The following is a 22,201-nucleotide window of genomic DNA, read 5'->3' as shown; positions in this document are numbered from 1 at the left end:
TACAATATAATGTCATGTAAGCAAAAGGCAAACACATATTATTTTTGTCCTTTCATTAAGAAAATCAGACACTTACCATACACCTCAACATAAGCATTGCGATATGCTGTGCCAAGACGATTGGAAGCTGTGACTGTGTAAGTGCCTTTGTCTCCCCTAAGTGCAGCAGGCATGCTAATTTCTGTTTTTGCATCAGATCTAGATATTTCTTGTTTAGTTATCTTAAGTGCATCTGATGGTTTGTCAATTACAACTTCATCTTTGGCCCATTCAATCTTTGGCATTGGCAGACCTGTCACATCAGCCGGAATATTAACTGGTTCTCCTGCCTTCACTTTGATAGTATCTCCTCGGACAGCCAGGCGTAATGTGACAGTTGGAGGTACTGAAAAAACACAAAACAAAAACAGAAGAATGAAGGAGGTAACAAAAAGCAAAGAAACCAGTTAACAGAATTTTGAAGGCAGTTGTATGCATTTCTAATAAACAGGAGTACCTTCGTCATCTTGTATAACTACATTAAGTGGTAGAGAGGGTTCACTTTCACCAATAGCATTGACTGCTTTTACACGGAATTCATACATATGCAGCTCAGCAAGATTTTCTACAAGAAGAGATGTAGTTGGACAGAGTTTCTGGTTAACTCTTTCAAACACATTTGAGTCATGTCTTCTCTTATCAACGATGTATCCTATGATAGGACTGCCACCATCATTACGGGGAGGCTTCCAGTCAAGTGTAATGGTTGACTTCGTCCTTTCTGTGTACATGAACCTCTCAGGTGATGTTGGAGGACCTATTATCACAAGTAATTCACAAAGAAAAATGTAAGTCCTATATTTAAACTTAAACTTAAACTTTTGTTTTATTTCTTATCACATTAAGTAAAATAGATTTGGCATTTTTAAAACAGCATATTTCATATGCAAGATATCAAAATTATTCAAATGTAGTGTGCAGTTTCTCGGATACTGAAGTGACTATGTAAGCAACAGGACAACAATTATGTTACTTAGCTGGAGGCCTGATGCATTAGCCCTGTAACAGAATTATGAACATAATCCCCCATTAATGTAGTTATATGCACTGTATATACAGTTCCCCATCCTCTCAGCATTACTGAAATAATGGTGCTATGATCTATATCTCCCTACCTTTAATAATTTACATAAGCACACCAATAGTTATTTTACCTAATGGGTCAACTGCAAGAATTGGTCCTAAGTCAACAGGCGGACCACAGCCAAATTTATTCTTGGCTATGACACGAAACATGTATTCCTGTCCTTCAACGAGCCCTGTAATATCACACTTAGATCTCTCAGTGTCTATACACTGTCTCCAGGTATGCATTTTGGCATCTTTGCGTTCAACAAGGAAACCAGTGATATCACTTCCTCCATCATCTTCAGGATCAGACCAATTGAGCAGACACATCTTTCTGTTCACAACCACAGGTTTTAGGTCAAGCACTGGCCCAGGAACATCTGAAAAAGAAAATGTGTTGCATAAGATACAAAGATTTATTGTATCTATGTATATTTAGCAATTGGTTTCATGGGATGTTAATATTTCTTACCATAAACTTCCACTCTGGTTGCTGCAAATTTGGAACCACTCTCATTGGTTGCAGTAATCACATATCTTCCATGGTCTTTCCTCAATGCATTCTTAATAGTTAGCTCAGATTTGGTGCCAACATTTTCAATAACAACCCGCTCTTTGTCTAATTCACCTTCTTCCACAGTCCACACAATAGTAGGCGTAGGGCGCCCAGTGACAGTAGCAGGAATTTTGAGAGTTTGCCCAGCCATTATCTGAATGCCTGCTTTGACAGAAATATCCAATTCAACGAGAGGAGGCTCTGCAGCAAAATAGGAATAGTGTGTTAGTTGCAGGGAGATAAGAGAGTCTAACATGCCACACTGGCTACTATATGTTAAATGACATTTGTACAATAACAATACCTTGAGGTTCTGAAACTGTTATAGGTTCAGTTTCACCAGGTGGTCCTTCCCCAGCTACATTAACTGCAGTTACACGAAGTTTATAGTCAGCACCTTCTCTAATTCCTTTAACAGTGTATTTTCTAATCTTAATGGATTTCTCTGTGCAGCGTGACCATTCATTTATGCCCACCAGTTGTTTGTAAACAAAATAACCGGTGATATCTCCACCACCATCGTATGCTGGAGGCTCCCATTCTAGCTCAATTGCTGTTGAGCTTGTATCAACAACTCTTGGAATTGGTGGACCAGGTGGCACTGAAGAAATAAAAAAGTGTAAATCAAAATTTATGGATACATAACCTACTCTTCTCAGTTCCAACTATTATCTTCTATTTATATACTTACATATTGGGTCCTGAGCAGTTTTGGGATCTGAAGGTGGACTAAATTTGCCAGGGCCCGCTGCATTTTCAGCGCATACTCTAAAGATATAGGTTAATCCTTCCAAAAGCCCATCAGCTCTTATTTCTAGGGCATTCAGGAGGTTTCTGTTGACACGAGCCCAGTGAGTACTATTAATTTCACGTTTTTCAATCCAATAACCCAAGATTGGGCTACCGTTGTCTTTTGGTTCATTCCATTTAACTAACATACTGTTACTGGTAACATCCTGCACTTCCGGCTTATCAGGTGCATCTGGTGGACCTAATTAAAAAAAAAGAGAGAGAGAAATACAGTTTCAGCCTCATATCTTATCCAGCCCTCAAATTTAATTTTGGTTAAAGAATGATGAAATTATTGATAAGGCATTATGGTCTAGTTTAGTAAATATGGGGACAAGAGTAAGGAAATAACCTGTTCTAATCACAGTATTATTTTCTTAGTGTGATTTTGCACAAGTCAGTTAAACTTACTGTGTTTTTTTAAATAATTTGTTAAACAGGGATAATAAAGTGGCTATCCTTCACGTGCGCCAGGATTAATCTGTTAATATTTTAAGTGAAAAGTACAATACAAAAATACATTTGGCCTTTGTTATCTTTAAGGTACTCATTGGGTTGGGCCCAGGATATGTAACTTCTTGGGCACACTGGGACTTTCCTACATAAGGATAAAGCTTACCTGTGCTGGAGACAGAGCTGTCTGTTGTACTAATCAGAGACTGTAATAGGAACCCTTAAAGGAACTAAGGACCAACACAAACTTTACCAGTTTCTGCTCCAAGCAGAAGGTGTCATTTTTCAACATTGTATTTTCCAACATAAACATACTGCAGTATGTACACTAAAAAAAAAAAGGAACCCAAACCAATACCAACCAGAACAGAACACTATACTGCACCTATAATTTCCCCCCAACGAGGGAAAAGATAAAAGAAACAACCCACATGTGACAAATGATAGTGACATACGTTGCTTAATGTTTTTTCTGGAAGGCATTCAGGTATTAGCAATGTGGATGACATATATATATTAGAATTTCTTCAAAACTACTGTGTTAACATATCAACAGAAGACTTACTGAATGGATCTTTGGCTACCAGTGGTTTAGAAACACACGGTGGTCCAGGTCCCAACCTATTTTCAGCTGTTACACGGAAGAGGTATTCCTTTTCTTCAATCAGTTTTAGCACATGGTATTTGCAATGCCTGAGTGTTGAAGTGACAGTAACCCAGCCTATTTCAGCTTTTGAGTTGTCTTTCTTTTCTAGGACATAGTTCAAGATTTCACTTCCACCATCATCAAGAGGTGGCTCCCACTTGCAAACAACAGAATGTTTTCTAACATCTTCAAATGTAAAGTTGATTGGAGGTCCAGGTGTGTCTAATTTTTAAAACACCAACAAAAATTATTAGTATCCTATGGTGAGTATCTGCTCTGACATTTGAAACAATGAGATGTTTAAGTACATACCTAGTACATTTACTTCACATGAGGCTTTTGCAACACCATGATCATTTTCAACTCTGATTGTAAATGTGCCATGGTCACGCCTGATTGAGTCACGAACGGCTAGCAAGGACTCTCCTTTTGTATGATTGTCAATATTCAAGCGTTCTGTCAGTGAAAGGTAGAATGGTTCCTCTTCTTCAACCTCCCCTTTCCTTCTCCTGGTAAACTTTGTTACTCTCTTTCTGATTTCCTCTGGCCTAATAATTTCATCATTCCTTAACCAAGTAATAGATGGGTATGGTGATCCTGAAATATGTGCTTCCAGTGCAATTTCGTCACCACATTTCACCTCAAGGCCAGCCTGCAGATTAGCAGCAAGGAAGACTTTTGGTGCCTCTGTAATAATAAGAAACATATTTTAAAGTTGCATTTAGAAGTGAAGTATTTTCCAGTAGGTTTAAGAATTGATGTTGGCAAGAAAAATAAGCAAATCATACCAATGGGATCGACGGCTTTCACTAATGGAGTGATACGAGAAGGTTCACTGACACCTGCAACATTCTCTGCACGAGCACGGAACTGGTATTGTTTGCCTTCCTCAAGACCTTTTACTGTGTAGGTCAAAACAGGTACCAAATAGTCATTGCACCTTTCCCACTCGTCTTGACCTTTAGCACACTTTTCTAAGATATATCCCATAATCTTGCAGCCTCCATCGTACAAAGGTGGTTTCCATGTAAGTGTTACTGACTTTGATGTTGGATTATGAGTTTCAAGATCAACAGGTGGATCTGGACGCTCTGTAGAATAATAAATGTAAAATGTAAACAAACAAACACAGAGAGAAACTATTTTAAAATCAGTCAAGTTGATTAGTCACTGATATGAGAACTTACGCTTTGGATCTTCAGCAATGACTGGGTTCCTTAATTCAGTGTATTCGCCTCCTCCAATCTTATTGACTGCCTTAACACGGAAGTAATATTCAGCATTTGGTATCATATCCTTTACATTCCATGAAAGTTTGTTCTCCCCAGACATCACTGGAATATATGTTCTCCGACCAGCTTCTCTACGTTCTAGCACATAATGCAATATGGGAGTGCCACCATCATAGTCTGGAGGTTCCCAGGATATCTTGCATGAATTTTTAGTCACTTCACTTGCTTTAATGTTTTTGCATTGTCCAGGCAGACCTGTTTCAAATAATTTTTACAGAAGTACTTTAACAACAACAAAAATAATAAGAAGCTAGGAAACTACTTTAATGGAAATGTGAAATTACATCATATTTTTTCATTTGTTTTGCACACACTGGTCCCAAAGAGCAAATACTAGTTGCACAGCATAGCCATGAATTTGCATTTCCTTATGGCAGTAAATAGGAAAGATTTCTATAACCTGTTGGCTTAGTTTGTTTTATTCTCCACAGTAATTGGCTTATTCAGGAATAAGAAATCCATGACATGTCAAAATTGACCTTTGAGATTTATACCTGATTAATATTTTAAATATAAATAGTTGGCAATACTGTACAGCTCCATCCATAATTATATTATTTTAGAATGAATATAAAAACCGAGAGTCTATACTATGCCTTTGACAGACATAGCATGTGACTTGTAGCCCACAGAAATGGGGACTAAAATGGCTTGAAGTCACTTTTGTATTCTCCAGCTCCAGGGATACTCAGGGTCAAGAATGCCAGTGCAAGTCAACAGTTATAGGGGTAAGACTAAATTTTAGCCATCTCTCTGAACTGCCTTATGGGTCAAAGTACCACCGAGAATCTCTGCAATGTGCATACACCTCCCTCTAACAAACCTCTCCCTTGGGATGCCTCCTGTACAATGACTCACAAAGGATGCTTGAGATGGAGCCTTACATAAGTCTCCTAAGTTCTGAACCAGAAGAACTCTCCCTGGCCAGGTATGGGACTTTTATTGCCATTTTATGCCATCAGTGGCCCAAAGTAATGGGGAGCATCTCTTCCAAAGAGTTTATTGTATAAAAAAAGTTTAGTTACCTATGACTTTGACATTGACAGAGCCAGTTGTTGAGCCCAATTTGTTCTCCAGGGTGATAGTGTAAACACCCGCATCGGCATGAACACTGTTTGAGACTTCAAGCAATGCAGATGTGTAATCGCTCTTCATCGTTGTTCTGTCCCCAGCTTTAACCTCTTTGCCATCTTTATGCCATGAAATGGTTGGTGATGGAACAGCTCGGAAGGGTACAGGAATACTTAACTTCTCTCCTTCCACAACAACAATATCTTGAGTCTTTAGGTCAACAGTAGGATTGCCTGTAAAAGTAATAGTATATTATTATTAAATAAGGTTCAAAATGCCCAAATCCATTTGCATTTTTAAATTACAAATCCTTGCATAAAGAAATATGTGCTTACAGTCTGGATCTTTAACAACAACATTTTCTGAGATATCTGATGGATCACTAGCTCCAATAGCATTGACAGCTCTGACTCTCAGCACATACTCCTTATCAGGAACAATGCCCTCTTCCACTTTGTATTTCAAGTCTTTTACTGGACGTGAATTGACTCGCATCCATTTTTCTGTTCCAGCTTCACACAGCTCAACATTGTAGCCAATAATAGGACTACCACCATTTTTCTCTGGTGGTTTCCATGCAATGGCAATGTGCTTTCTGCTTGCATCTGTCACATGTAAATCAAGAGGCGGTGAAGGAGGACCTGCAGAAATGCAAAAGAATTACAGGACTTTTTGTAATAGCAGTTCATCAATATTGCATTTTGATTCCATATTTCAAACGTCAATTATTACATTATGACCTACTTGTAGGGTCCACAACAGCAAGGAGGTCAGTTGGTTCACTTGGATGTCCACATCCAGCTTCGTTTTCAGCACGAACCTGAAACTGTACCTCTGTACCTTCAATGACATCAGTCACTCTGAAATGACAGTCAGGTCCAGGTGTCTTGCCAGCTTTCACCCAGCGTGTGCCTAATTTTTCTTTCTTTTCAATAACATATCTATGTAAAAAAAGAAAACATATAATTAGAAATATGGAATCACAGGACATTCACAATTTCATGCTAATTAAAAACAGTAAAGAGATATTGAAACAAACAAAAAATAAAAAAGCAAAATAGAATTATGTGAAGCACTAACATGCTCGGGGCTTAACATCATATAAGACTTATACAAAACTGTTAAACCTCAAATTTGGTTGGGATGCTTTCTGTTTGGGCTTCCCACTGTTGAGCAATTGCCTCATCCTCAGATTAGCAGAGCTTCAGACCTGAAAGGAAGATCTAACTATGTCCCTGTTTTCTGTAAACTGTGTCTCAGTGGTTAGAGTCCTCCAGGGTGCTACATCAATTCAACACTAAAATGATTCCAAACCATCGGAATTACACCTAGATTACATATACAGCTTCCAAGACATACATACATACATACATACATACATATATATATATATACACATATATACACACACTTGTAAAGAGAAAGAGAGAGAGATACTAAGTGATTTAGGAGGGATGTAGAGAGGCAGAAAGAGAAGGTGAAATGATGAATTAGACAGGGATAATAATAAGTAGCAAGAAATGGGATGATATAGAGTGAATGGGTTAATATAAAAGAGATAGTATTGGGTTTTCCCTTTCCCTCTAGCTAGATACAAGTGAGTATGGTTTGAAAGAGAAACAGGGAGGGGTTGGGGGTGGGAAATAGAAAATCTAACAGTGTTATTTTGGTGGTTAGAGCCAGCTATTGCCAGCTCTAGGAAAGGCAGTGTAAGAGCTCTGGCTGCATTAAAGTTGGTTGGATTATGCAGACAACGTGATTTCATCTGATTTTGGCATATAGCTCTTATGCTACAGTATTTATTGAATATGCAAATTATTTCAGGTATTTGTTCATGATAACCTGCTTTTTGATTGGAGTGCCTTCACACACACAACCACAATTCTTCCCCGTACGTTTCATCCTGTCTCTCTATTTATATATTATTTGTCCTTTTTGGAGAAAAGGAGCTGGTCGCTCCCCATATTTACACATCACCTTGAGTGCCACTAATGCAATGCAAATCTGTAATCGTCTTACCTTTGAATTGGTCTGCCACCATCATTCTTAGGTGGTTCCCACTTTAGGTCAACATGTCTCTTGGTCACTTCAACCACTGTAAGAGCATATGGAGGTCCAGGAGTAGCTAAAAACACAATACCTCTGTTAGGAGAAAGGGAGTCCAAAACCGATGTCTTTGCATGTACTCACTAAACAGGCATATGTGAAAACTTACTGAAGGTATCTTTAGCAAGAACTGAATCTTCAATTTCACAATAATCACTCTGCCCCACTGCATTTTCAGCAGCCACACGGAACACATAGAGAGAGCCTTCGGTGAGTGGGGTCACTGTGTATTTGACGTCTTTTACTGTTGTATCAACCGTTTGCCAGCCTTTCCGTCTCACATCTCTCTTTTCAACAATGTAGTTGGTAATTGGCGAGCCCCCATCTTTTTCTGGTACTGTCCATTTAAGATCAGCAGTGTTCTTAGTGATGTTAATAACCTCGAGCCATCGAGGTGGTGAAGGAGGGTCTGTAAAAATTTCAAAACAAATAAAACCAGTTTTATCTGTTTATCCTCTCAGATGTACAGAAGACTGGGAATAACCGGGGGCTTATTAAATGGTTATATATTTACAGTGGATGCATGATAGATTTCAATATTTCATAAGCTTACATGTTGGCTAAACATAAAGCCTGGTTTAGACTCAGTTTTTATTTTAAAACTATACAGTAAGTATTTGTAATAATATAATTGAAGTGCTACTCACGCAGTCGCTCTTTGCATAGTACAGGGTCGCTGGGCTCACTGGGCTCGCTCTCCCCGGCCTTGTTCACGGCTCTTATGCGGAAGGAGTATTCTTGTTTCTCCATGAGGCCCTTGAGGAAATGCTCAGTCAAGGGGACTCCTTCTGCCACTCTTACCCACTCCTCTGTTCCAGTTTTTAGCAACTCAATGATATAAGACTCAATCTTTGCACCTCCATCATGTTCTGGCTTTGTCCATCGAAGGAATGCTGAAGTTTTGGCAACATCTTTGACAGTTGGCTTGCCAGGGGGCCATGGAGGATCTAGACACAAATTTAATAAGAATTTAGACTTCAAAACCAAAGAAATAATTTATTCCATTTTAAATTATACTGTGAAAGAAATTTATTCATAATACCAATAGGATCCTTCACTAAGATTGGCTCTGTCTCCTTGCTTGGTTTTCCAGGTCCTGCAAGATTCTCTGCCAAGACCCGGAACTTGTATTTTTTCTTGTTGGTAAGACCTTTAACTCTGTTAATTGGGAATGAAATGTGTACTTAGTTAATAAAGCCAAACTCACATATTTGTGCATGCTTAGCATTATGTTTTTAAAGTCAGACTGCTACATTTGCTAAAAAACCCAAATTCCTAGCTACTGCTAAATGTTATATTAAATGGTATTGATTTAACGATATTAAATGATATACCGACAAAAGAATTATAGACTTCTTGGACTGAAAGGGACCTTGAGAGGCATCATGTCCAGTCCCCTGTGCTGAGGCAAGACAAAGTAAACTTAGATTATCCCAACATGTGTTTGTCCAGCCTCCTCTTATGAATCTCCAATGATGAGGCTTTCACAACCTCCCATAGAAGCTTATTCCAGTTGTAATTAGACAGTTTTTTCTAATATCCAACCTAAATCTACCCACTACAGATTAAACACATTGCTAGTTGTTCTATTCTACCACCAGTGGCCAGAGAACACTGGATCCTGGTCTTATTTATAGCAGCCCTTAACATATTTGAAGATTGTTATCAGGTCCAATTGCCAGCTCTTCTCTTCCCAAGAGTAAACATGCTCAGAATTTTTGAAACCTTTCCTGTTAGGCCAGGTTTTTTGTTGCTCTGTTCTGGCCTTTTTCCAATTTGCCCACATCTTTTCTAAAATATGGCACTCAGAACTAGTCACCGTACTCTGCCTGAGGCTTCACATTAGGGCCATGTAGACTGGGACATTGCCTCCTGTGCCTTATACATGACTTTCCTATTAATACCTTCAGAGTGATATTAGCCTTTTCCACTATTACTTCACGTTCAACTTCTGACCCACTATAATCACCAGATCCTTTTCAGCAGTACTACCAACTGGCAAGTTTTTCATCATTTTGTTGTTGTGCATTTGATTTTTCCTACCCAACTATACTACTTTGTGCTTTATTTATAAAATTTCATCTTACTAAATTCAACAATTATTCAATTTTCAAGATCATTCTCAATTCAAATCCTGTCCTTCAAAGCACTTACAAGCCTCTCAGCTTGGTGTCATCTACAAATATTATAAGCATGACTTCCACTCCATTATCCAAGTCACTAAAGAAAATATTGAATAATAGTGGACCCATGACTGACACCTGCAGAACCGCACTAGATGCGTCTTCTCAATTTGATAGTGAGCTACTGATAACTACTCTTTTGCTATAGGCTTTTGTACATCCACCCGATAGTAATTTAACTTAGATCCCATTTCCTAGCTTATGTAGGAGAGTGCCATTTTTGCTTGTGTCAAAAGACTTAATAAAATCAAGATATATCACCTCTACTGCTTCACCCCACCCCACCATCCACTAGTCCAGCAACCCTGTGAAAGAAGGAAATTTGTTTGTAAGGATTTGTTCTTGCCAAATTCATGCTAGGTATTCCTTATAACCTTAAAATCCTCTAGGTCGGGGTCAGCAACCTCTGGCATGGGGACCAAGAGTGGCATGTGAGCCAATTTTCATTGGCATGTGAGGTGGGAGCTCAGCCCTACCCCTCACCCCCATGCAGGTAGGAGCTGCTCAAAGCCATGCTGTCTGTGGATTAACAAAAGACTGACTAATGCCACCAACTGCCACCTAAATGGTAAAGCTCTGCATCTTAATTTATTCATTAATGAAGTTTTTGTAAGCAGGACTATTAGTAACTTTTAAAAGTATCACTGGCATTTTGAACGTACAAAGAGGTTAAAAGGTCAAATTTTGGCATTCTGCCTCAGAAATATTGCTGACTCCTGTTCTAGCTGTTTACAAATTGATTATTCAATAATTTGTTCCAGGTATCAAGTTACACTGATTCACTTATTTCCTTTGGCCCTCTTTGGTCTCCTTTTCCAACATAATACTATCTTTGCCCTTCTCCACTTTTTTTGGTACATACATGAGTTTTCAAAGATAATTGGTAATGGTTCTGAGATTGCTTCAACTGGTTCCTTATTTACCTAGGATGAATTTTGTCAAGACCTGCCAACTTGCATACATTCAACTTAGGGAAATATTCTTTAAACTCTTCTTTTCCTGTTTTGACTTACACTCTGTCTCCATTTGTGTTTGTTAACTATACTGAGTGTCTGGTCACCATTAACACTTTAAATGAAGACTCAGTAAAGTAAGCATTACCTATACCAGCCATCTTGACTAACTCTGCTTCCTGGCTAAGTACAGGACCTGCACTTTCCTTTGTCTTTCTCTTGCTCCTAGGCTGTGCCTATACTGCAGAATTCTTTTGACAGAACTCAGGAAGCATCTACAGTCATACAGGCTTCTGTCAACAGAGTCTTGACAGAACTTTGCTTTTTCCTCAACAGAGTTATCCCTCAAAAGTCTGAGGCATAACACTCTGTCAGCAGAGTACTGTCAACAGAAGTGCAATGTTGACACTTTCCACAGGGAGGGCTTCCAATTGTGGGGCAGCCCTGTTTGCAGAGCTGCCAGGAGTACAGACTAAAACGGCCACTTCTCTGTTACTATTCTGCTTTCTGTCTCCAGAGGGCAGTGAAGTCTGGCAGTTCTCTATTGACAGAGCAAGTTGTGTGAAGCAGCAATCTGTCAACATAGGTTCTGTTGAGATTTCTCCTTCGACAGTAACTTCTATTGACGATGCTTCTACTGTAGACGTAGCCTAGGTAATGTATTTTACATCTTTTATGTTCCTTCCTGGGTGTAATTCATTTTGTGCATTCACCTTTCTAATTTTGCATCTACATGCACATGCTTTTTTTCTACTTCTCCTTGGCGGAAGCAGAATATTGCAGGAGACTAATGTTGGAGATGTGGCAAATGTTTTTGCCGTCTCGACTGAAAGACTGTTAGCTACATACAAATGTTGTGGAATGTCTGTGTGCCCTGGTACATGGCATGGCAGTGGTATTAACTTTGAGAATAACCGATTAGCAATCACACAGAAAGCTCAGTGATGTGGCAGAGAAAGTAGACATTCTATTTGGGGTAAAAAGAGGAGTCTTTATATCACATAAAGAAGTTCTTGATTAAAATTAAATATTAAAAGAGAAAGTATGATATCAGATAATAGTTTGGCCTACATTTAGGACACCAGAAAAAGAGAATGAGAAAATTATACTCTATTTGTTGAAAAGGTCACTGCTACATTAATCTGTATTTATAGTCCCATTGACAAGCTAAATCGGTAGTAGTCTTACTTGAATGTTGTATCTTTCACTGGTATCTTGTTGCATCTTATCCATTTATCATGATCAGGATCATATCTCTCAACCCAATAACCAGTGATTGGACTGCCGCCATCTTCATCTGGTTCAGTCCATGTTAAAGTCACAGAGTCTTTAGTGACTTCAGAAGGTGTAACACCTGTCGGAGGCCCTGGTGGATCTGTACAAATTCACAAATATAAATGTCAATATATACATGCACTTGTATAGTTATACATTTTCTGTCAACATACACAGTAAACAGAACATCAGATACATTAGCTCACCAAATGAATATTTAGCAATGATAGGGCTATGCTGAGCTGGCTCCCCAACACCATACATGTTTTCAGCACTGACTCGGAAGATGTATTCTTTATGGGGGGTTAAGTTTGTTGCTTTGAAGTTTGTTTCCTTAACAGTTGATGACAGCTTGTGCCATATTTCACTGTCCGTAGCTCTTCTCTCAACAACATAGTTTGTAATTTTAGATCCCCCATCGTCTCGAGGAGGATTCCATGTCAAGAAACAGGATTCATTGGTAATATCTGATATATCAAATGCGGCTGGTGGACCAGGCTTATCTATAAATGACATAGAAGAGTAATAATCATCTCAGGTGCTTATATGGTTGGCTACATTTATGTTGATTTAGAATTGATATAATAATTATAATATACCTAAAACATTAACTTCAACAACAGCAGTAGCACGCCCACTGGAATTTACAGCTTCAATAATATATGTGCCACTATCACTTCTCTTGCTGTCTGTAATAGTGACTGTGGAATGGTTAGGCTTAGCTTCAATAGTAATTCTATCATCCGGTCTCAGGATTTTATCAGCCTTGGTCCACGTAATTCGAGGCTCAGGACTTCCTTTTACAGTAGCTGGTAGCTCAACTTTAGTTCCAGCTTTTACAGTCAGTCCAGCAAGAAGTTTCACATCTAGGAAAATTTCCGGGGCCTCTGATTTAAAGAGAAAATTAAAATATTGTTACAAAAACAGTGTTCTGAAGACTGCTTCAAAGAATACAATGGATTTAATTCATTCATTTAAATAATTACCCTTTGTATCCACGGCTTGGATCTCCTCTGTTGGCTTGCTTGGTTTGCTCGCCCCGTGTTTATTCAAAGCCTTAACCCGGTATGAGTACCATTCTCCTTCCTTAAGTTTTGGTACTTCCATTCTGTATAAAACAAGTCACATATTTAAAGTGGTAAGAATCAAATATTCTATTTAATCAAAATGACAGTCCTTCTGATTTTAGATCATAAAAACGCTTACTTTGTTTCAGCAACAGGTTCACCACAGGGCTCCCACTTTTCAGTACCACGTTGACATTTTTCTACCAGATAACCTTTGATGCGTGAACCACCATCATGCTTGGGTGGATCCCATGTTAGGAAGATGCTCTTAGATGTTGGATCTCTCCATTTAACATTCTCTGGTGGATCAGGCACCGCTATAAAAATGAAAGAAATATAGGATCTTACATACCAATCCGAGACACGGATTTCTTCTCCCTGAAGTTATATAAAAGCAAATGCAGTAAAATAATAGGAATATAAAGATGAAAACTTACTGGTTGGTGCTGACATATTTATAGGTTCATCAATATATGCGGGCTCTCCTAGTCCACATTTATTACGCGCTGAAACTCTAAACAAATATTCTTTTCCTTGGATGAGATCAGGTACAGTGAACTCTTGGTCAACAACATTATCCAGAACCTGAGAAAAAGAAATGTTTTAGTTTATTTCTAGAATTCCTTCCCAAACAGCACATGGCCAAACTTTTGCAGTACAAATGCTAACAATATAGGAAATGATAACTAACTGTATTTAAATAAGTAAAATAAAGAACTTACTTTGGTCCATGTTTTCCGGCTTATGTCACGTTTTTCAATAAGATAGCCAGTCACCGGACTTCCTCCATCGTTTTCTGGTGCTTCCCATGTCAGTTGCACTGTGCTCCTGCTCATGTCTATTACTTTTAGTTCTCTTGGTGCACCTGGGCGAGCTGGAAGTGACATATATTGCATTAATTTTTCTTCCCATCAATTTCTTACCATATTTTCTATTAAAAGTTTTTGTCTACTTAAGATACTATCTTCTAAATAATGAATTGTAGGATACTGAAAACTGAAAGGCCTCTGCAGAGGGACATCAACAATTATTTTTGTAAAATTATTAACTATTCCTTGTTTTCTTAGTGTTACATGGTTTCTCATAGAATAATGATCTTACAATATTTGCAGGATATTGATTAGAAGTTATTGGCATAATTTAAATATCTAAAAGGAGGTTAATGCCTGCTTACCAATTACATTAACATTGATTTCTCCTGAAACAGATGCAACAGGGTTTTCTAATTTCAAAGTATAAATTCCCTTGTCTGGACGTTCACTTGGAGAAATAACAAGTTCTGCAAAGGCTGCAGTAGTCTCTATTTTCACACGATCACCCTTTTCCAAGATTTTGTCACCAACAGACCACGTTGCAGTTGGCACAGGGTATCCTGTGATTGGAACACGGATCTTGAGTGGCTCTGGGACGATAACTTCCAGTCCATCTTTAAATGCACTTAAGTCCATTGTAGGCCCAACTGGAAAAGGGGAAAAAATTGGAATCCATTACATACTTTCCAACTTTTTGATTTTTATATTGTTATTAATGATATTGCAGTTGGCAGGCTGCTACCTGACTCCACTTCCACCAAGAGCACACAGCTAGGAGCTACAAGCACCCAACTGCAGCATCTCACTCCTGCCCTCTCCCTACTAGTGTGCTCTTCAGAAACCCTTCAGATAGGTCAGTAGCTAAAAAATAGCAGGTGGGACATTTAACATCTATTGGTAGTTAAACTTTAAAGCTGCGTCTACACGTGCACGCTACTTCGAAGTAGCGGCACTAACTTCGAAATAGCGCCCGTCGCGGCTACACGTGTTGGGCACTATTTCGAAGTTAACTTCGACGTTAGGCGGCGAGACGTCGAAGTCGCTAACCTCATGAGGGGATCGGAATAGCGCCCTACTTCGACGTTCAACGTCGAAGTAGGGACCGTGTAGACGATCCGCGTCCCGCAACGTCAAAATTGCCGGGTCCTCCATGGCGGCCATCAGCTGAGGGGTTGAGAGACGCTCTCTCTCCAGCCCCTGCGGGGCTCTATGGTCACCGTGGGCAGTAGCCCTTAGCCCAGGGCTTCTGGCTGCTGCTGCGGCAGCTGGGGATCCATGCTGCAGGCACAGGGTCTGCAACCAGTTGTCGGCTCTGTGTATCTTGTGTTGTTTAGTGCAACTGTGTCTGGGAGGGGCCCTTTAAGGGAGCGGCTTGCTGTTGAGTCCGCCCTGTGACCCTGTCTGCAGCTGTGCCTGGCACCCTTATTTCGATGTGTGCTACTTTGGCGTGTAGACGTTCCCTCACAGCGCCTATTTCGATGTGGTGCTGCGCAACGTCGAAGTTGAACATCGACGTTGCCAGCCCTGGAGGACGTGTAGACGTTATTCATCGAAATAGCCTATTTCGATGTTGCTACATCGAAATAAGCTATTTCGATGTTGGCTTCACGTGTAGACGTAGCCATAATGTATTTTTAAAAGTTTTAGGCCCCACTCTGTAGGTGGGTAGTTAAAAGGCCATCCTCCATTTTTGGAATAGTTGCTTATGCTGTTCTATGGACTCCCTAAAGTAGAGCTAGCCCACTTGCAGAGAAGGGTGTAGCAAAGAAGGGTTAAAGAATTTCACAGGGTCAGAGGCACTTGCTGATGGCACTCAGTGCTAGTATTGTAGGTCTCAGGAAGGGTACTGCATGGTAGCAGTCTGATTTTTGCACTTACAGCTAGTACTGTCATTCTGCCCTGCACCACATGCAACTTTGTGTCTTCACAGAGCCGCTATGTGAACCAAAAGAAAACTGCTTACCATGAGCGTCATCTGCAGTCAGTGGCCCAATAGCCTCTGCTGGATCTGATACACCAGCTGCATTTTCTGCAGAGACTCTGTAATAGTAACTGGCTCCTGGTTTCAATCCAGTTACCTAGAAAGGAACAAATAATCATTTGCAAATTAAAAATCATACTAAATATTACGAACGCATGCTAAATATTTTATTTGACAATGGACCACATTACTTTATAAGTAAGATCAGGGACAAGTCTTGGGTTACAGCGGATCCAGTTGTCTGTTCCCTCTTCACGTCTTTCAATAATATAACCCATTATTGGACTTCCTCCATCCTTTAGAGGCGGCTCCCATGTAAGCCGGACAGATGACTTAGTTTGGTCTGAATGACTGAGGTTAATGGGAGGACTTGGTTTTTCTGAAAAGAATTTGAAGAAATTAGATCAACTGGAAAAAAGAGAACTAGATTCCCAATTTCAGAGCAGAAAGATTTGGAGAAAGCTCTGTCATTGTTATTCTTAAGAGTTGACAATTTATCAAAAGATCACAAAATATTTCAGGGATATTCAAAGAAGGAAAAAGAATTAACTTGGTTTACATTACTTTCTCTCCACACATTTCACTACTCCAATCCTCATCTTTTTTGCATATATGCTGTATGAATGACACAATTTCCTTATATTAAAAAACAATCAGTACTACCAATACTTTCATACTTACCAATTGGGTCCATAATTTTAACAGCTCGAGTAGAAGCACTTGGTTTGCCAATTCCAATCTGGTTTTGTGCCCTGACTCTGAAGAAATACTCTTTGTTTTCCACCACATCAGTGATGGTAACAGCTAATTCATGTTCTGCTGTGGTTATGGCTGGCTCCCACTTGATTGACCCTTTGTCGCGCAATTCAACAATATAGCCAGTAATTGGAGAGCCTCCATCATATTCTGGTGGCTCCCAGGTAAGTGAAGCACCAAATCTGTTCACGTCAATAACTTCTACATTCAGAGGAGGACCAGGAACATCTGCATTTTTGGGGGAGAAGGTGCAGAAAGAACAATATTGTATGTTGGGAGGAAAAAATGCAAAAAATAACTAAAAATATTATTTTGAAATTTCGTTCAGAATTGTAACTTACCAAATTTGCTCTTTGCTTCAACAGGCTTATCTGTTTCCACTGGTTCCCCAGCGCCCACTCTGTTTTTGGCCCTTACTCGGAAGAGGTACTCAACTCCTCCTCTTTGAAGTCCAGTAACAGTATATTCACAACTGTCAGCACGGTCAGTGGCCAAAATCCATGTTTTACGTTTGATATCACGTCTTTCAATGACATAGCCAATGACTTTACTTCCACCGTCACTTTCTGGTTCCTCCCAGGCAAGACTAACTTCACCATCATATGTTTCAGTGACTTCTAAGTTTCTCACTGGACCCGGAACATCTGAAATTTATGTGAAAAGTACTTTTAGTACACCTCATCTTTGCTTTTACTTTGACTTACAAGCAAAGAGAAAGTTGAAAGGTTATGAAATGCAATGAGGTAGCTTATTCCTGCTTGACATTAGAGTAAAACTTCGCCATTGCAAATGATGGCATTTTTGTCCTACATGTTCCAGACAGCTAATCTACTATATTATAGCAATAGCTGTAAATAGAGCAAAACCCAGTGTGGACAAGGCCTTAATAATTTAAGAGCTTACCAATTACATCTACATTGATGTGTGCTTCAGCTTTGCCATGCTTGTTTTGAAGTATAATTTTGTATCTTCCTTTATCTGTTTTCTTTGCTTCCAAAATTTTGAAGGTGGTGCTGTCAGCTGTTGTATCAACTGCGTATGTGGGCAGGCTTTCCTCCTCTTTTAACCACTCAGCTTCTGCTTTTGGGTAGGCATCATATGGTACAACCATGGTCAAAGGCTTCCCAACATCAACCACAAGGTTCTGGTCAGCAGTTTTGATTCTTGGGGCAGCTAAACAAGACAAGTGAGGCAAATAAGCATTTAATGTTTTCAAAACTATTTGATACCCTTCTTGCACATTCAACACAGATTCTAACTCAAGAAATAATGAGAGTTGCATATGAATTTGAAACCAATGATTAATATATGGACAGTGTTCCTGGCCAGTATACACTGAGCACCTTCCCCTGCACTGAAGTCAATGGGAAATCACCACTGATTTTAACTGGCACAGGGCCAAGACCTGGCTGAGTACAAGGGAGAAACTATCCTGCCTATGTCTGGCTTGCCCAAAACACAAAGGCCATGTCTACACAAGAAGCTTTTTCAGGCAAAACTGGGCTTTTGCTGGAAAAAACTGCAGCATGTCTACATGCAAAATGCATTTTGTCAACAGTTTCTCAACATATTCCGGCACCTCTGCTGGCAGTGTTATACCTCTTCCTTTTCACATATAATGCCTCTCACAACAGTGTTCTGTCGAGAAAAGAGCAGTGCAGCAGCTCAGGAGCCCCTTTTGTCAACAAAGAGGGCTTCTGGTTCCCAGGCTGCCCTGTTAGTAGAGCTTCTGGTCAGCCATTCTGTCGAGAGAGGACTGATCAATCTGGCTGCTCTCTGTTGACAGAGCATCCTGCTCTTTTGATCTGCTTTTATGTGTAGATGCAATCTGTCGACAGAGGTACTGCTGGGACATCTCTTCCGATAGTGACATCTGTCGACAGGTGGTTCGCATGCAGACAGGGCCAAAGAGATCACTGCAGAGGCCTCCCAGTAACAACTACTGAGGAAAACTACAAGACAGGGTCTAAAGGGCACAAAGCAAGATCCATATATTTCTGCATGGTACCCAGAAATTCACAAGGTAATAATATTAGTTAGTTCTAATACACAAGTTTTCTTTAGTGGGTCTCAGAACATTTTACAAAGGAGGTTGGAATTATAATCCTCATTTTACAGCTGGGGAAACTGACATATGGCTCTGAAATGACTTGCACAAAGTCACCCAGCAGGCCAGTGACAAAGTCCAGAAGAGAACCAAGTGTTTGTACGTATATATAAAAGGAGGGGGAAGGAAGCTGCTGCTGGGCATTAACTCAGTGCGCTATCATGGTCTGATGCTGCAAATTGGCACATGAGCAACATTACTCAAAGGAATAAACACAATGAAATTCCCTTTTTTTTTAACAACAGAACTGCCGAGGCACACTCTGTATGTTCCAGATGGCTTTTACAATATAATTTGTTATCTCATTTGAAAAAAAGGTATATTTTTCAAAAACATATGAAAAATTCAGCTTGGCAATTTGCTCTTTGGATTAAATAACAATCCTGATGCCATTGAGAAGTAGCTGACCAAGATTCCAGAATGCCTCCACTTTTCCATGCATTCTACTCGAACCTTCTGAAAAGGTATGTGAAATGTTACATAACTATCGACAACATCTGTATTCACTAATCTCAGATGTTGTACAATACATATGATGAAACAGATGACTTACCAGCCAATTCAAGTTTAGCTCTAGCTTCTTTATCTTTGGCAATAAATCTGTATTCGCCTTGGTCACGAGGCTTTATGTCACACACCTGCAGCCTATGGACCTTTCCTTCACTCATCATCTGATGTTTATCACCCTGGACTATAATCATGTTATTTCTTAACCACTTGACTTCCACTCCATCTTTATTCAACTCCGCCATGAAGATGACATCAGAGCCTGGAGCTTCATAAATATCTTGTGGTGGTCGGATGATCTCAATTGGGATTTCTGAAATAAATACCCATTAATTTGAATCGTGTTTAATCTTTTTTTCTGATTACTAAGAACTGGCAGAAGATCCTTTTTAATTTTAAACTTACCTTCAACAAAAAGTCTTGCTCTAGATTTTCTGTCATCTACACCACAGGAATATTCGCATTCGTCCTCCAGTCTACAGTCTTTTATAACTAATCTGTGCAAATTTCCATCTTTCTCAAACAGATACCTTAATGGGGATGAAGGATGATGAAATAAATAAGTGAATTAAACTACAGCACAAATACCAAAATACAAGAAATGTATTTTGAAGTTTAACAAGAGAAGTGTGATAAATGTGCATACTTTTTGCCCTCTCTTATTTCTCGTCCATTTCGGTACCATTTTACACTTGCTTTCTCTTTAGACAGCTGGCAGGTAAAAACAGCATCATCAAATTCAGTGACAGTCTGGTCCTGCAGGTGCTCAATAAAGTCTGCAGGTGCCTCTGTGATGATGAGCTCTGCAACAGATTTGTCTTGTCCAGCAGTGACAGTATATTCACCTTCATCTATAAACCCACAGTCTTTAATGATAAGTGAATGTTTGTATTTGTCAACTTTGTACAAAATGCGTCTGTCAAATGTAACTTCCTCGCCATTCTTTGTCCACTGAAGGGTTACATTGAGGCGATTGACTTTGCACCAGAATGTGGCAGATTTCTTTTCCATTGTTTCAATATCTTCAAGAGGGACAACAATTTTGAGATCCTCCTCTGTTAAAATGAAAAAAATAAAATATGGTTCATTTACAGTCTGATTTACATCAGCATTTGAGAAGATTAAAAAAAAAAAGTTACTTACCAACTACTGATAAGGCAGCAGAGCTCTTGACATGTTCCCCTCTGGCATTTGATAGTGAGACAGTATAGGTGGCTTGATCTGAAAAGTGTGCATCTCTGATTCTGAGTGTGTAAACTAAATCCTTGTGGACCATGATTGATTTTGGACTATCAAATATTGCCTCCTCATTTTTATACCATTTAGCTTTGGCACCTTCTGTATTAACCTCACAGTTAAAGACAAGTTCTTCTCCCTCTTTAACAACTTGATCTTTTAGTGGAGTTATAATCCTGAGTTTTTCTGAAATTGAAAAAAAAATTGCATCTTTCTTTCTGTAAAAAAATAAAATAAAATGTGCACAAATATTAGTAAAATAAACAAAGCTTACCAATCACTTTTAAGTGTGCTGTTGCTTTGATTCCACCAACTATGACAGAATACTTTCCTTCATCTTCTAAAACGGAGCTCTTAATGATGAGAAATCTCTTTTTGCCATCTGAAATGATGTCATACTTATCATCGGCCTCAAGTACCTTACTACCTCTCAGCCACTGTACTTCAAAGCCCTCTTTGGATATTGAGCAGACAAATTCAGCTTTTTCTCCTTCCAGTACTTCAACATTTTGTGGTTTGGTAATAAATTCTGCTGCAAGTTCTGTAAAAATAAATGTAGAACAGATTTTTTTTCTGAATAAAGAAAGAAAAGAAAATTGCATATGCTTGTCTATTTGATTTTCCTATGGAAAAGTATACCAAAGTAATTCTCTTACCATGTACTTTGAGTTTGCCAGTTGTGCGAGTAGTCGGAAGCCTACAGCTGTATTCGCCAGCATCATCAAGACGAGCATTACGAATAACGAGAATTCTCTTTCGGCCATCAGCGATTTGTTCGTATCTACCAACTTCAGGTAATTCGTTATCTCCTTTAAACCATGTTACTTCAGCACCAGGCTTAGAGACTTCACAAATGAATTTCACAGTTTCACTTTCATTTACTTCAATATTGGGAAGATTTTTGGTGAAAACAGCTTCCTCCTCTATATAAAGAAATTCAGAAGTATTTGATTAAATTAACATTCAAGCTATTGTTCATGTTTCATATGAAGAATATTGAAGAGTAAATTTAGTTTTACCTATAACTGTTAGGATGCCTGAGGTTCTAGCTGTTTTTGCTTCACAGGCATATTCTGCTTCATCCTCAAATAGACATTTGTTGACCACAAGAATATGCTGGGCACCTTTGGAGATTATCTCATACTTTTTGCCCTTTCTTATTTCAATGCCATCCTTAAACCACCGCACCTGTTTTTAAAGCAAATTGATATAATACTGTTATTAATATTAATGTGTTGCATCATGAATCTTTGCATTGTATTCATTTACAGTGAGGTAAAACAGATTTTTTTTAAATACCCCTC

General features: G+C 39.1%; 1 protein-coding gene across 3 annotated transcripts in view; it reads right to left on the bottom strand.

Moving 5' to 3' along the window:
• The window catches only part of TTN (titin), a 330,648-nt gene that overhangs the window by 75,051 nt on the left and 233,396 nt on the right, over positions 1-22,201 (bottom strand). For all 3 annotated transcript variants that reach the window (XM_075000777.1, XM_075000778.1, XM_075000779.1), the window contains 37 exons: positions 21,917-22,085; positions 21,554-21,820; positions 21,172-21,438; positions 20,805-21,083; positions 20,308-20,716; positions 20,067-20,191; positions 19,708-19,974; positions 17,951-18,220; positions 17,389-17,691; positions 16,973-17,275; positions 16,483-16,670; positions 16,274-16,388; positions 14,673-14,957; positions 14,221-14,372; positions 13,936-14,083; positions 13,638-13,815; positions 13,418-13,539; positions 13,031-13,318; positions 12,638-12,934; positions 12,345-12,531; positions 9,063-9,178; positions 8,668-8,967; positions 8,130-8,429; positions 7,934-8,039; positions 6,659-6,855; positions 6,250-6,555; positions 5,869-6,147; positions 4,739-5,038; positions 4,340-4,642; positions 3,864-4,238; positions 3,471-3,773; positions 2,355-2,654; positions 1,968-2,264; positions 1,580-1,864; positions 1,194-1,487; positions 497-796; positions 77-385 (listed from right to left, as the gene is read on the bottom strand). In XM_075000777.1, coding sequence (XP_074856878.1) covers positions 77-385; positions 497-796; positions 1,194-1,487; positions 1,580-1,864; positions 1,968-2,264; positions 2,355-2,654; positions 3,471-3,773; positions 3,864-4,238; positions 4,340-4,642; positions 4,739-5,038; positions 5,869-6,147; positions 6,250-6,555; positions 6,659-6,855; positions 7,934-8,039; positions 8,130-8,429; positions 8,668-8,967; positions 9,063-9,178; positions 12,345-12,531; positions 12,638-12,934; positions 13,031-13,318; positions 13,418-13,539; positions 13,638-13,815; positions 13,936-14,083; positions 14,221-14,372; positions 14,673-14,957; positions 16,274-16,388; positions 16,483-16,670; positions 16,973-17,275; positions 17,389-17,691; positions 17,951-18,220; positions 19,708-19,974; positions 20,067-20,191; positions 20,308-20,716; positions 20,805-21,083; positions 21,172-21,438; positions 21,554-21,820; positions 21,917-22,085 — 9,289 coding nt within the window. The remainder of the gene's footprint in view (positions 1-76; positions 386-496; positions 797-1,193; positions 1,488-1,579; positions 1,865-1,967; positions 2,265-2,354; positions 2,655-3,470; positions 3,774-3,863; positions 4,239-4,339; positions 4,643-4,738; positions 5,039-5,868; positions 6,148-6,249; positions 6,556-6,658; positions 6,856-7,933; positions 8,040-8,129; positions 8,430-8,667; positions 8,968-9,062; positions 9,179-12,344; positions 12,532-12,637; positions 12,935-13,030; positions 13,319-13,417; positions 13,540-13,637; positions 13,816-13,935; positions 14,084-14,220; positions 14,373-14,672; positions 14,958-16,273; positions 16,389-16,482; positions 16,671-16,972; positions 17,276-17,388; positions 17,692-17,950; positions 18,221-19,707; positions 19,975-20,066; positions 20,192-20,307; positions 20,717-20,804; positions 21,084-21,171; positions 21,439-21,553; positions 21,821-21,916; positions 22,086-22,201) is intronic.

Source organism: Carettochelys insculpta, chromosome 8, assembly GCF_033958435.1.
Source record: "Carettochelys insculpta isolate YL-2023 chromosome 8, ASM3395843v1, whole genome shotgun sequence".
Classification (NCBI taxonomy): Eukaryota; Metazoa; Chordata; order Testudines; family Carettochelyidae; genus Carettochelys; species Carettochelys insculpta.
This window is presented reverse-complemented; position numbering and strand designations above follow the sequence as displayed.